General features: G+C 41.3%; 1 protein-coding gene across 2 annotated transcripts in view; it reads right to left on the bottom strand.

The window, feature by feature from the left end:
• The window catches only part of LOC310933314 (4-aminobutyrate aminotransferase, mitochondrial-like), a gene marked incomplete at both ends in the record, with an annotated part of 96,627 nt that overhangs the window by 56,090 nt on the left and 24,305 nt on the right, over positions 1 to 16,232 (bottom strand). For both annotated transcript variants that reach the window (XM_083896776.1, XM_083896777.1), the window contains 2 exons: positions 10,547 to 10,627; positions 10,756 to 10,805. In XM_083896776.1, coding sequence (XP_083752902.1) covers positions 10,547 to 10,627; positions 10,756 to 10,805 — 131 coding nt within the window. The remainder of the gene's footprint in view (positions 1 to 10,546; positions 10,628 to 10,755; positions 10,806 to 16,232) is intronic.

The following is a 16,232-nucleotide window of genomic DNA, read 5'->3' as shown; positions in this document are numbered from 1 at the left end:
GGAGTAGGAGATTAATATACCCCGCATTACTGCTTTAGCAGCCTCCCAGAGGACACCTGGTGGTGTTCCTGGCAGGTCATTGGTCTCCAAAAATATTGACCACAACAAGTATTTGATGAAATTTGCATCCTCTATCAATGAGGTATTAAATCTCCAGTTTCTGATTGGTGGTGTGATGGTCTTATTAGTTGTATTTCATGAGACTGATGCATGGTCAGTGATGGTGATAGGGTGAATCTGAGTGTCTGTGATATCTGAAAGAATTGAGCTGTTGGTCAGAAGAAGACCAAATGTACTCCAGAAGTCAATTCTGGAGTAGGAGTTGTGTACAGGTGAAAAGAAGGTGTATTCTCTGACGGCTGGATGACAAGAGGGCCAAGTATCACAAAGACCATAGTCATTCATGTATTGTTTAAGTGTTTCTGTTGATTGCCAGTTCCGTGTTGTTCCTGCCTTACTGAGCCTGTCAAGTTCTGGGTCAAGTGCCATGTTAAAGTCCCCTCCCATTATAAGTGTTGTGTCTAGGTGAGTGGACAGTGAGGTGAAGAAAGTGTGAAAAAAGGAGGGGTCGTCGACATTTGGACCATATATGTTTGAAATACAGAAGTCTGTGCTATTGATTAATAAGATAAGTATTTTAAATCTGGGTCTATTGTAGTATTATTATGTGTGAAATGTAGTTTTCTATTGATCATGATGGCTACTCCTCTCTGTCTTGAGTTGTAGCTTGCTGTGTATATGTGGGGAAATTGTGATGAAGTGAACTGGCAATCTGTCTTAGATAGGTGAGTCTCTTGTAGTAAGACGATGTCTGCTTGAAGGCTATTTAAGTGGTTAAGAACTTTAAGCCGTTTTATTTAAGCTTAGAGCCAATTCCGTACACATTCCATTCTATTTATGTAGTGTAATCTGTGTGTGTGTTTGTGAGTGCGCGCCTGTCTGACAACCTATGTGGAAACTATAACCTGTATGTGGGTGTGTGTGTGTGTGTGAACGTGCGTGTGTGTATTATATATTTGTTATTATTATATATATATTATTATATATATATTTTTTGCATCTATCTGATAGCCTGTGTAAGCATAACTATGGCCAATATGTGAATGTATGTGTGCATGTGTGTTAACGTGCTTGGTGTGTGTGTACGTTTGTGCTATTGTATGCAGGGGCCTCGTATTGATGTCATTAATTACAGGATATATAGATTTAAACATACACAGAATTACACAGAAAATACACAGAAAGGCAGCAGAATACAACAACATCGCTCCAGAAACATATGGGCCCCTGAGCACTAACCTGGCTGACCCAATTCTACACCAGGATCATACAGATAAACCTGATCCCAAAGAAATGGTGAACAGCAAAAGTTATTGCCATATTAAAACCTGGCAAAAACCATAAACTACCAGCAAGCTACAGCCCAATCTCTCTAATCTGTGTTCCTTACAAAATCCTAGAACAGTTTATACTTCAGTGTATATCCCCAGGAGTAGAAGATATTCTCTGTGTGGATCAGGCAGGTTTCTGCAAGGACCATAGCCAAGGAGAACAAGTACTGGCCTTAACCACCACCTCGAAACCATCGAAAATGGTTTCGAGAGCAGACAAAAGACAGGGACTGTGTTTTTCGACCTCACAGCCGCCCATCATGTGGACACCCAGCTCAACACAACCATGAGAATCATAACCGGGACTATTTGGTCAAAACCACTCCCCTAGCTCCCTGACCTATCAATCCACCCATCTACCATACACACATTTTCAACCCACGCACTGCTCTCACCAGCACAGCCTACCAGCTGACTTTGGCATGCAATCAGCTTGAGAGAAGGAATGGGCGTCCGCGGAGGTCCCCATTAAACATCTCGTGTCAGACCCTTCCCAACAGGTCCCTGGCACAGCCCAAGCCGACTGTGTGCTTGTGGAGAGGAACACACAATGGAGCACATCATTGAAACGTGCCCTCCCCAAGACTGAAAGGAGGATTAGTCACCCTCCATACAGCAGACCAGGAGGCAACTGCTTGGCTGAAGGACTTTGCGTTCCCTAAATAAATGAAATGTCGGGAAAAGATTCAGAAAGAGAGGAAATGAAAGCGTCACATTTATGTCAGTAGCTCACAAGCAAATAACATTACTGCACATGTACGCCCAGATTTAGGTCTGGTGTGTTTCATACATCAATTTCCAACTAGAAAGCATTTCCAGGGGAACTGCAGAGTGTGCTTGCTCGGGTGCATTTCACTAATGCGAACAGATGTGAAATGTAACACACAGAGTTTCCCCCAGCAAACCTGCTAAGCCCGGTGTTAGGACCTCTCGGGCAGCTCACCGGTGGCCCATGGCATTTTTGTAAAAAAAAAAAAAAAAAAGTTCACAGGAAGTTTAATTATGACTATTATGTGTTATTATAAGACATTTATTAACAATACTTTTACACTAACAATAGAGTCTTACAAAAAGACACACTCTTGAAATTAAAGAAATAATATACATTTTTTTCACTTAAGTTACATACTAATTAAGTAATCGGCCAGTGAATCTTAAACCAAGCCATGCAATGGGCACATTTAAAAGTAAAATAAATCAACATCAATAAAAAAGTGGTAGTGCCCCCTCATCTGGTGCAGACAAACGGCTCTTTTATTTCTGCGCACCGCCCCTGCGCTGTGCTCTTCTCCCTCTCTTGCTCCGTTCATCTCTCCTGCACTTCTGCTTCTCCAAGCGGTCTCTTCGTATCCAAAGCAGACTGGATAATTTTTCTCCGTGTTTAATCGCTACACAAAAATAATGATCTTTATAACTAGGATGGAGTACAGTCGCGATAAATTGTAGGTGGTCTGAGTAGATCTTATCAAAACGTGGTGACAGAATCTGAAGAGCAGAGCGCATTTTTCATAATTTTTACTCCGTGGTCTCAATATTTATGTAGAAGACGCTTTAACACTGTAATTAAGGGCTGACTTGCTGCCATGTTTTCAATCGCTCGCTCCTCATATTATTGATCCACTCATGAAACAAAACAAGTTAAACATTTCTTCTGTTTTAAAAGTCGACCCACTATTTATGTAATTAATAAGCACAAGTCACAAGACTGACCGCCGCATTTGCTGTTTGCTGTGTGCTGTCTGTAAGCACCGTGAAACAGTAGTTATAATCACTTTCAAACTTTTGTTTTAGGTTTAACTTTAAATAACATATATGGTGTGGGTTTATATGTGACCCGCCACGGACCAAGCGGGAACAAGTCGGCCGAGCGCAAAACGAGAAAAACAGGAAAAAGTTTTTTTTTTTTCAAAATTAGGGATTTCCGTTTTTTTCAAAATTACACAAGTTGAAGTTTTGAAGAAGCCACCACATGCTTCAAATCACAGTATTGTGGGTCTTAAAACCATAAACTTTGTGTTTGAATTAAGGTTGTTTTATCGCTGTGAATCACTCCTAGTTTGGGTGTGGTGATCTCACATTCCAGAGCCTTTGTTGCTTTTTCAGCCAATCAGCTGACGATCACAGAGAATACACATGGCTAATTAATATGCAGCTCTCACTCAGAGAGCGAGGGGAGGGGAGAGAGAGTCTGGAACTTTCCAGCGTATGTGTGCAGTGTGTGTGTGTGTGTATGAAATTAAAGCGTGATTATCATCAAAGCAGTCATCATCAAAGCTTTGTTTGACAAAGGAAGGCAAAGAGAACAGGACAATGAGTCAGCTGTGGCTGAGCAGCTTCTTCACGGACAGGGACAGAGAAAGTACAGAGACGGCTGGTGTGTGGACTGTTAGCATTTTAAGCTAACGATCTTTATGCTAACGTGTTAGCAGACTTCATCGTCACAAAAACAACAAACAGATGGATTATTCCGCGGCTGAAAGAGAGCAGGACACACACGGTAGTTGTCTGAGATGATGACGTGGCGCCAGCAGCCCTCTATCTCCTATCTAATTGGACTTTTGGAGGCAAACAGACGTAAAACTGCGACGAAAAGGAAGCACGCCCGGACCTCTTATCTGATCGGAGGCACTGAAGTCTGCCGGAATACCTTTCAGTTTCTTATGGGGTGAGTTTACATTAACGTTGTTAATCTATGTTATGTTAGTGTTCATTCAAAGTCACATACAGACGCACATAGGGACGCTGTCTTTTAATAATCCACTGTGCGTTTCATAACGCCGTTTGGCTACATTGTTATTAGCTATGCTTGCTTAGCTCGCTAGCTCGGTACTGTATTATTACAATGAGAATGATGCGCACATCGAAACTTTTGTTCGGTCAGATGAGCGTATTATAAGTTGTAAGGGGAGCATGTCACGAGGGTCGTAAGGGGCCCTCTTTGAGATTTTGAACACCCGCAGGTTCAGTTTGATAATTCAAATGCTTTGAGACGAAACTCCCGTGTTCGAAACCTAACATTGCATTGAATGATGTGTGAATGCCACACCTTTGAATGCATGAATCACACATGTGATTAACAGACGTGTGATTAACACAATGGGCCTGATTTACTAAAGCTTTGCGTGTGCAAAAACGTGTGCAAACTGGATTGCACACGCAGATTAGCGTTGATGCTGATCTACTAACAGGGCGCAACGAGGAGCGCATCCCTCAGACGGGCAAAATAGCACCCGCAACCCAATTAGCGTTCTTGCCTTAATGCATATGCAATATGGGGCGTTTACACGCTATTTTGCGTGTGATGGGAGGGGAAAATGTAAATATGTTATTTTAGCACGCGCAAAGTGATTTATCAAACCTGAAACTGATTGCGGTGTTTATTTTTGCGTCTATATTTAGCACGTTTGAAAGGCAGGTCTTAACTGGCACAGCGGTGCGTGGCGCACACATGGCTGCGGTTATTTACAGTTATATATATTTGTAAATCAGGAAATTACGCTCTTCCAGAGCATGTTCAACTACGCGTTCACAGATGACGCACATTCATTTCTTATTTGGTATATCTGAATAAATTAAACATAGATATCCATAGGAGAAATGCGTGTTTGTACTGGTATGGGCTTACCTTGGTCTGCAGTGTGTGGTTCAAGGAGGGGTCGTACCTATGTTCCCCGGTTAAGACCGGAGGAACGGGGAACCCTGCTTTACCTTAACGGGTCCAGCTCTAACCTGGTCTACTCTCGGTGCACGGCGAAGCGCAGGTGGCACAGTGCGCACACGTCACCAAAACCTCACAGGCAGGTTACCCTAACCCTAACCCTTTCAGTTCCAGGCACATTTAAATGCAATAAATAATCACAACAATCACTATTTAATGTAACTATCTGAATCAGCTATAGATATATCATCTATATCGATTGTCCCGTCGCCTCTGACGTCAGATCAAAGGCTGTTGGCACGCGTAATGGAAACTCAGCCTGACTGAATGAACACAGATGAAACCAGGGACGGACTGGGACTAAAAAGCCGTTGTGATGATCCGCTTTATTTATTTATTTACTTATTGACAAGCAAGTCACTCATCCATTAGATCCATAGAAACAGCAGAACTCGCTCCCTGGCAGCTGTCAGTGAACTGCAGGTGAGTCAGGAGGAGAGCGCAGCACCTTCTTCTTTTTTTTTTACAACATCCATAGTCCATAGGCGCAGGATTATAATAATAATAATAATAATATAAAAAGGTCCTATGGACCTGGGGAACAATATGTCATATATGCCTCGATCCCAGTTATCTGCTCATCGCAGAACGTCACCTTCTGTTCAGTGGCTTCAAATTTAATCCTGCACTTCCGTTGAGTCTGCTCTTTCTCCATGTGGACAACTCTTGACTCGCGCAAAATCCTCATTTAAATAGGGCGGTCTTAACCACTTCTGCGCCTGTAGTCAATTGCGGCTGCAATCTTAGTAGTTCACCCGCAAAACGTAACCCAGTAGCGGGCGCAGTCTTTCTGCTCGCGCAAGCAATTTAGCGCTCGCTATTTGGAATCTTAGTAAATCAGGCCCAATGTGTGATGAACGTGTTAATTACACGTGCAATTCATGCACATAAAGGTGTGGCATTCACATATCATTCAAGCAATACTACTGATCAATCTATACTGATTCAGTGATAAAGTGCCTGTTAACATGAACCATGATCTGATACAAGTATTTTTTTATTTTTTTTCAGAATCCTGGGCATAAGGATTGGCATGTGAAGTTGCTGCCAACCCATGTGTCCAAGGCCTCAGTGTGGCGTCTATACATGAGGTCGGCTAAGGCTCTTGGTATGTGTATAAATTGATTTCTATACAATAGCCAAATGCTTATATAGACTGCAATATGTAATGTGTAAAATGTGATTTTTTTTTTGGAAAAGTAAAATTATTATTTTCATTGTGGTTCTTGCTGTCAACAGGTAGTGGAACACAGCTCTCCTGAAAGTCGCCTGATAGTAAAGATCATCGACCTTTCAGACACATCTGAGTCCCTACTTTCGAAAGCTCCCACAGTTAATAGTTATCAGAACTTTAGGTATTTATATTCAAAATTCTGCATTTTATGAATAAAAAAATCACGAATGGACATAATAGTGTTCCATGTGAACAGTGAGCCATGTTTTAAATATCCTGTTGTGTGCTTCTATTCTGTCACAGCTTTGATGCCAACAGACCAGGTGTGGTGCTTGCTCAAACTCACAGTGATGCAGAGCCTATCGAGTTTCAGCTACTGCGCAACCCAGGAGTTCTGCCCCCTGTTGAGAGTCTTCCCGTCCTGGCCCCACCTGGACTGACCATGGACAGGCAGACTTATCTTTTTGAAAAAAATCAGGCCTTTCTGTTCTGATGAGGCAAAAGACTTCACATGCCCAGCACCAAAGGTTACAGCACAGAAGAGTAAGCAGAAGAGGGTGCGCTTGTGATGTCACCATTTAGCCTGCATATCAACTGTGATGGACAGAGTGGGTACAGCCACATTGTGGGGGAGGAACTGGTATTGAAGATGATAATATAGTCCATGGTCTGGAAAATATTGAACTCTCCTTCACACACTTAGATATATTTTATTTGATATTTGAAGTATGTATCTATCTTTCACCTTTCCTGTTTCTCATTTTTATTCAAGTGCTTTTGTAACAGAAGAATTTCCCTCTGGGGATCAATAAAGTAAATTCTGATTCTTATCAGTCCACTGAAGTACTTAAGGCAAATAACACTGCATTGACATGAACTACATTCATTCCTTTTTCAAACTGCTACACTGTTTCTGTCCTGTGGGCTAACAGACATCAGATGTCCCTGACAGCTAGACTGGGTGGGGGGTTGTGACCATGTTAATGTGATGCAAATGAGCAGCTATTGGCCTGGCTCCTCAAGTAGGTCAAGATCTTTCAGGCTGAATTTCTCCCTAAAGCAGTATGAGGAGTGCCTACATTCAAATGGCCACATCTTCTTCAAAAATGATCAGATGGACATGTGTTTGACATTGTTGGAAAGCTTAGAAACACTTTCGGAATCTGTAAATAACTCCAAATGTCCCAAAGTAGACTTGTGAACGCTTTTGCCATGGCTGGACACATATAATACTTATTTCACCACGTACACTAAAGCCCAATTTATACTCCGTACAGTACGCACCTAGTGTCCACAGAGGCGCAGCTGATCACCGCCGACAACGTCGCTGCCAAACTATAAATACATCATATCTTAATACACACAGAACATGTTTAGACTCTAAATAGCCAATTTCTCGCCTCAAATTATCTTAAAACTGCATTCCGTGACACAGAAAAGTGAGAAATTTTTCAATAATTTTGTTAACGCAAACCCATTTTAACGGCGTCAATTTTTTTATCGCGTGATTAGCGCTCTTTTTGGCCGAGCAAACTTTGTAGTTTTTTCACATGCTGTTGCATCAACTAGTAACGTTAGAACAACAACAACACCACGCCGGCTCTAGATAGACCGGAAACAAAACAACAGACACGCTGCGCCGGTCAAAGAATAGTCGGCACGTGTAAGTAAGAGTAAACGTTCCGTTTTGAGTGGATGGCGAGCGATGCGCGTGTCTCCGCTAGCTCCTTCAGCTCGGATTAGCTCGTTACGGCAACAACACATTAAACCACAGGACTTCGTCTGCATTAAAGAACGTCTCTTTATTCACAGAACTGTGGGGTGATACACAGCCTCTGTTATTATTGTGCGGCGCTCACAATAAAGGAATAACTGAAAATATGCAGAGTGACGGAGATATTCAACTGCGGCTCACTAATGTAAACACACGGAACACATTACTTCCTGCTTCAACTACATACCCCTCTGATGTCACACGCGAACGTCTCGCACACACACATGCACAGCTCCTCACACACACACACACACACACACAAGTTACACACACCAGGTTTAGCCTGTAACATATATTAGTTTGTCTGACAGTGTTCAGTCTGTAGAATGAGAGGTGTAATAATAATTCATCTAAAATTATATTTTGGCTAGAACAAATATTATATTATAAAAATTGTGTCTTGAAACACTACAGTATATGCCAAAATATGCAAATAACATTTACACAAAGCAAGCCAATCCACTTTTCTATGTTGATAAGAGTATTAAAATGAGGAAAAAATAATGGTACAAAAAGATGTATACAAGATAATGTTTACTTTCTGTTGTGAAGTAGGTAAGCTCTATAAGGGAAAATGGCTCCTGGTACAGTGACATGTCTATTGTATTATATCTGATGAGCTTGGATTAAGATTACTGTTAAATTTACTGCTGTAGATTTTAGTTTGGGCTCAGATTTAAGTACTTAATATACATATGGCTGGTTTAATCTACAGTGACATCAGATACTGTATACAGTTATGATATGATTGTATGGCTGCAAAGTGACATTTATTACGGTTTCTATAGGATTAAGAGTTCACAGCATAACAATGTTTATGTTACCTGTTCATGTTTGTCTTTCAACCTGAGAAACATCGCATGCCGGCATCTTTGGTGAAGGTTTTTCTTATGTAATATTAATATTATTATTATTATAATAATAATCTAAAGCTCTAAAGGCTCCGTCCAAACTAAACTCAATTAAACGGAATACTAAACGTACCTAAAACGTCGTAGGAAATCGTTCTTTATGATAGTTAGCAGCAGATTAGGACTATTTACGAACACTAATACGAACAAAGTAGAGCTCTAGTCGGCTGCGGTCCACATCGGCCACAGCCTCGCTTTTGGGACACACGTCATGACTGTGAAATGTATTGAATTTGCTGGGTATTTATAACACATGGCTCATTCGACTGTTATTTGTAATCCCATACAACCCCATGGCATGTTCCTGATGATGCGTGGCAAGGCGGAGCTGCACTTGTATCAGTAAACAGTTAAATTGTGTAGGGCAGGGGTGTCAAACTCATTTTCACTTAGGGCCACATCAGCATAATAGTTACCCTCAAAGTGCCAGATGTCATACAGAATAAATGTAAATGAATATAATGTAAAATAAAGTAACTACTCTGTAACATCCATCCATCCATCCATCTTCTACCGCTTATCTGGGGCCGTGTCGCGGGAGCAGCAGTCTGAGAAGGGAAGCCCCTACCTCCCTCTCGCAGGACACTTCCTCCAGCTCTTCCGGAAGGACCCCAAGGCTTTCCCAGTCGAGCGACGTAGTCACTCCAGTGTGTCCTGGGTCTTCCCCTGGGTCTACTTTCGGTCATAACCCAAAGTTCATGACCATAGGTGAGGGTAGGAACGTAGATTGACCGGTAAATCGAGAGCTTTGCCTTTCGGCTCAGCTCCTTCTTCACCACAACAGACCGATACAACGACCGCATTACTGCAGCTGCTGCTCCGATCCGCCTGTCAATCTTACACTCCATCCTTCCCTCACTCGTGAACAAGACCCCAAGATACCTAAACTCCTCCACCTGAGGCAGGATCTCTCCACTGACCCGGAGGAGGCAGGCCACTTTTTTCCAGTTGAGAACCATGGCCTCGGACTTAGAGGTGCTGATTCTCATCCCAGCTGCTGCACACTCGGCTGCAAACCGCCCCAGCGCATTCTGGAGTTCCTGGTTTGAAGGATCCAAGAAGACCACATCATCTGCAAAGAGCAGAGATGAAATCCAGTTGCTCCCGACCGGACCCCCCCTGGCTGCACCTAGAAATTCTGTCCTTAAAAATAATGAACAGAACCGGTGACAAAGGAAAGCCCTGCCAGAGTCCAACATGCACTGGGAACAAGTCTGACTTACTGCCGGCAATGCGAACCAAGCTCCTGCTCTGGTCGTACAGGGACCGCATGGCCCTTAACAAAGGGCCCCCGACCCCATACTCCCAGAGCACCCCCCACAGAATGCCACGAGGAATGCGGTCTGGAATAGACTTTCCCCAGGAGGCTGAGGAGTGTGATTCCCCGATAGTTGGAACACACCCTCCGGTCCCCCTTTTTAAAAAAATATTCCATAGCCAATAAAATACTGTAAAAACAATTACGTTTGTCAGTGAAAATAATGAAAATGGAAAACACAAGGTACAAGTGAATTAACAAATAACAGATTGTGTGTGTGTGTGTGTGTGTGTGTGTGAGAGAGAGAGAGAGAAACATACTGAGATAAGACTTTCTGTGATTTTGTCTGGAAAGTTCTCAGGTGGGAAGAATCCCAGAGCAGGACGGTTCACGAGTGTACTCTGAAAGTGAAACACAAAACAAATAAAAAAACAGTGAGGATACTTCACACTAAACCAGTCCATATTAATGTTGATTGTTTCTTATGCGTGAAATGCTTATTCACAATATGTCTGTGGAGAGAACCTACCCAATTGTTGGGATTGGTCATCAGCTTGAGCAGAGCTGGGTGGTTGTAACCTGATGGACAGAGTAGGAGAGAGGAAAAGATTTTAGTGGGAGTTTTTAGTGGAATACTTTCATTATTGTATTACATACTGCAGTTTACAGACCTTGTGCCACATCATGTTTCCTACCAACTAATAAACCAAGAAATTCATTTTCAAGACAGTAAAATAAGCCTCATATCAGAGAAATGTTTTGCCTAAAAAGGAAAATCATCTTGGCAATCAAGTTTTTCACAAAAAAAATCCAACTTTGTCTTAAAGGGACACTGTGTAGTATTTATGGGTTTATATGACCCAAAATCCACTTTTTTATACATATTATGTGCTCCTGCATTGTCTAGTCGCTGTATAATATTATTTTTTTCATTTTCGTAGTTTTTCAAAAAGTCATGTAAAATAACATGGTCACGGGCCGCTACTCCATTGCCACGACGCCATGTTTCTACAGGAGCCTGTAAGGACAAACGCGAGAGAACAAATAAAGCGTCGCTTTACTTGTAGCGGAAGTCCCGCCTCCACTCTCTCCGCTTCGTCTGCTACGGCCGCAGTAGCTCCGCCCTCTCCCTCACCTCACAAACCTCATCTGCTGACACGGAGAAAGACGACGAGGACGACATTTGACCGGCTGCGGATACCGTATCGGTCAGGGAAGGGAGGGGTTGAGCAGAGGAGCAGTTCTTTGTTGTAAATTTCAGCCTCTCCTCTAGATGGCACTATAAACTACTTACTTCACCTTAAATAAGATATTACATCTTACTTTTTTTCTTGAACATATTATATTGGTAGGCATTTACACAGGTTACATTATATATACAGTATTTATATATACATGTGCATACTTGAGGTGGTATTAAAGAAGAAATACAGTACTGTGCAGAAGTATTAGGCCACAATAAGATTTGTTGTTTTAGCAATGCTATAACGACTATTATTTTTATTTCACTTTACTGGAACACATCGAGAACATATGTATGCAGTTATTTGTTGTTGTTGTTTTTTTGATCTACCCTTACACTTGAACAATAACACCTAATTGGAACCTTAATGTTACTGGTAAATCCTGTGTTTGTCTTACTATTTAATTTAAAGAAACATCTGCTGTAAAAAAATGTCTATTACGCCAGGTTTATTCAAGACATGCTTGAGCATTACATACACACGTTGCATGAGTTAAACTCATTGAAAGCTCACAAATATATAAGACCAGCTTTAAATCACATCACTTCATTCCAAATTCCAATGATTGCAGAATTTCACAGACAGATAAAACAACCGAGCTGGTGGTGCCCTGAAACTTTTGCACAGTACTATAAGTGTAAAATACACAAAGACAGACTGGTGTGTGTGTGAATATAAGAAAGTGTAAGCTAGAAATGCTTAAATCAGCTTAATCAAGTAAAAGAAGACTCATTTTAGTAAACATCAAATTTCTTTTCTTATGATACTTGTACATTTCTTAAATTTTGGCCAGTTTTGTCTAGTTTTTCTCCAGTTTTTCCTCATTTTAAGGAACATTACAGTCTGAAAATGGCTGAAGATGGGTTAGGGTTGCAAGCTAGTTTTAAGGTTTCTAGCCAAGCAAAACTGGTTAACCCCATTGGCATGTTACTATTTTTCAAACAAAAACATTTTTTTTTTAAGAATATTTAACTTATTTCTAGTGGGGCTGTTTTTGCAGTGTTTGTTATAAACATGGGTTACACATACTTATGTTGTGTCTGCACGTCTTTGCTCTTTCACTATGTGATGGGACAATAACGTTTTTTTGAATCTTGAATCATTAGATTAGGTGGTGTGGAAATGATTAAATATTGGCAAAAAATGCTTCAGAATAATTTTGTTGATACTCGGTAAACAGTACATAAGGATATACAGGAAATGACCAAGTTATTTAAATAGGCATATTGCTTCCTCATCTGATCGGATCGTGATTGGTTATCAGTTTATTTAAACTCACTTATCGGTGATTGGTGATCGAAAAATCCTGATTGTGTAAAGCAGTGTAAATCGTGTAAATAACCCAGGCTATGTTTGATTGTTACTGGGGCCTACAGCTTCTAATGAAACACACTGGAATTCTGAGCATTTATTTTTTTCATACAATATTCATTTTTATAAGCAGATTGGGAGAGGGAGAGAGAGAGAGATGAGAGCAGAGTTTATGCTAGAAAATATTTTTGACAGCCCATGTTGCCGTGAATATTTAAAAATTCAAGCCATGCATATTCAATGCCGGACATACAGTATTCCTTAAATAGACACACAACAACAAGAAACATGACAACTTGCGATCCTCATCAACCGTGTGGTGAGACAGCTTCTTTGGGCTGTTTTGATTCAGATTTGGACCGAGAATCCGCTTTCGGCTGGCGGGTCGGACACAGGAATTGTGGTTAGTGATCTTCCTCCAGCGTCACCCAGTCAGGGTAGATTTCCCCAAAAGTCATTATGACTGTTTCACAAGCAGTTTGGAAATTCAAGCCTCCATAACAACACAGGGCTGTCATCAGTTGCACTGCATCTCGCTGACCACATGGGATAAAATAAAAAAAATAAAAAAGATTTAATATTTAGGTTCGCTTGTTAACATATTGTGACCCGCCACGGACCAAGCGGGAACAAGTCGGCAAAGCGCAAAACGAGAAAAAACAGGAAAAAGTTTTTTTTTCCAAAATTAGGGATTTCCGTTTTTTTCAAAATTACACAAGTTGAAGTTTTGAAGAAGCCACTACATGCTTCAAATCACAGTATTGTGGGTCTTAAAACCATAAACTTTGTGTTTGAATTAAGGTTGTTTTATGGCTGTGAATCACTCCTAGTCTGGGTGTGGCGATCTCACATTCCAGAGCCTTTGTTGCTTTTTCAGCCAATCAGCTGACGATCACGGAGAATACACATGGCTAATTAATATGCAGTACAGAGAGCGAGAGAGGGAGGGAGGGAGGGGGAGAGATAAGATAAGATAAGATAAGAAGTCCTTTATTCGTCCCGCAGTGGGGAAATTTACAGAGAGTCTGTCCAGCAGTTGTGTATGTGTGCGCGCGCAGTGTGTGTGTGCAGCGTGAAATTAAATCATGATTGTCATCAAAGCAGTCATCATCAAAGCTTTGTTGAACAAAGGAAGACAAAGAAAACCGGAGAATAAGTCAGCTGTGGCACAAAGACAGAGACAGCAGAGAGACGGCTGGTGTGTGAACCATAAACTTTGTGTTTGAATTAAGGTTGTTTTATCGCTGTGGATCGCTCTTAGTTTGGGTGTGGCGATCTCACATTCCAGGGCTTTTGTTGCTTTTTCAGCCAATCAGCTGACGATCACGGAGAATACACATGGCTTATTAATATGCAGCTCTCACTCAGAGAGAGCGAGGGAGGGGAGGGGGAGAGATAGGCCTGGAACTTTGTGTGTGTGTGCGAAATTTAAGCATGATTATCATCAAAGCTTTGTTTGACAAAGGAAGGCAAAGAAAACAGGACAATAAGTCAGCTGTGGCTGAGCAGCTTCTTCACAGGGACAGAGAAAGCACAGAGACATCTGTTGTGTGTGGACTGTTAGCATTTTAAGCTAGCGATCTTTATGCTAACGTGTTAGCAGACTTCATCGTCACTAAAACAACAAACAGATGGATTATTCCGCGGCTGAAAGAGAGCAGGACACACACAGTAGTTGTCTGAGATGATGACATGGAGCCAGCACCGCTCTAACTCCTATCTTACTCCTCTCTTTTGTTCGGTCAGATGAGCGTATTATAAGTCGTAAGGGGAGCATGTCACGGCCCTCTTTGAGATTTTGTACACCCGCAGGTTCAGTTTGATAATTCAAATGCTTTGAGACGAAACTCCCGTGTTCGAAACCTAACATTGCATTGAATGATGTGTGAATGCCACACCTTTGCATGCATGAATCACACATGTGATTAACAGACGTGATTAACACAATGTGTGATGAACGTGTTAATTACACGTGCAATTCATGCACATAAAGGTGTGGCATTCACACATAATTCAAGCAATACTACTGTATTAAATACTACTGTGTAAATGTGATTTTTTTTGGAAAAGTAAAATTATTATTTCATTGTGGTTCTTGCTGTCAACAGGTAGTGGAACACAGCTCTCCTGAAAGTCACCTCAATATTCCGCAGCTTGTTGGAACGGCAGATGGCAGAGTGATAGTAAAGATCATCGACCTTTCAGACACATCTGAGTCCCTACTTTCGAAAGCTCCCACAGTTAATAGTTATCAGAACTTTAGGTATTTATATTCAAAATTCTGCATTTTATGAATAAAAAAATCACGAATGGACATAATAGTGTTCCATGTGAACAGTGAGCCATGTTTTAAATATCCTGTTGTGTGCTTCTATTCTGTCACAGCTTTGATGCCAACAGACCAGGTGTGGTGCTTGCTCAAGCTCACAGTGATGCAGAGCCTATCGAGTTTCAGCTACTGCGCAACCCAGGAGTTCTGCCCCCTGTTGACAGTCTTCCCGTCCTGGCCCCACCTGGACTGACCATGGACAGGCAGACTTATCATTTTGAAAAAAATCAGGCCTTTCTGTTCTGATGAGGCAAAAGACTTCACATGCCCAGCACCAAAGGTTACAGCACAGAAGAGTAAGCAGAAGAGGGTGCGTTTGTGATGTCACCATTTAGCCGCATATCAACTGTGATGGACAGAGTGGGTACAGCCACATTGTGGGGGAGGAACTGGTATTGAAGATGATAATATAGTCCATGGTCTGGAAAATATTGAACTCTCCTTCACACACTTAGATATATTTTATTTGATATTTGAAGTATGTATCTATCTTTCACCTTTTTGTTTCTCATTTTTATTCAAGTGCTTTTTGTAACAGAAGAATTTCCCTCTGGGGATCAATAAAGTAAATTCTGATTCTTATCAGTCCACTGAAGTACTTAAGGCAAATAACACTGCATTGACATGAACTACATTCATTCATTTTTTTTTCAAACTGCTACACTGTTTCTGTCCTGTAGCTGTCAGATGTCACTGACAGCTAGACTGGGTGGGGGGTTGTGACCATGTTAATGTGATGCAAATGAGCAGCTATTGGCCTGGCTCCTCAAGTTGGTCAAGATTATTCTGGCTGAATTTCTCCCTAAAGCAGTTTGAGGAGTGCCTACATTCAAATGGCCACATCTTCTTCAGAAATCAGATGGACATGTGTTTGACATTGTTGGAAAGCTTAGAAATCACACTTTCAGAATCTGTAAATAACTCCAAATGTCCCGAAGTAGACTTGTGAACCCTTTTGCCATGGCTGGACACAAATGTCTTTGATCTGGTTTTTAATCTCTCCAATTTTCTGGCTAAGGTCCAATAGGATATTTCCTTTATGCTTTTTTTCCAAATTTTCCAACTCTTTTTCTAGTTAATCCAACTTCTCCTGTCTATTCCTCTTTTGTAATGCCAATTTCG

Source organism: Microchirus variegatus (genome assembly GCF_963457635.1).
Source record: "Microchirus variegatus genome assembly, chromosome: 10".
NCBI lineage: Eukaryota > Metazoa > Chordata > Actinopteri > Pleuronectiformes > Soleidae > Microchirus > Microchirus variegatus.
This window is presented reverse-complemented; position numbering and strand designations above follow the sequence as displayed.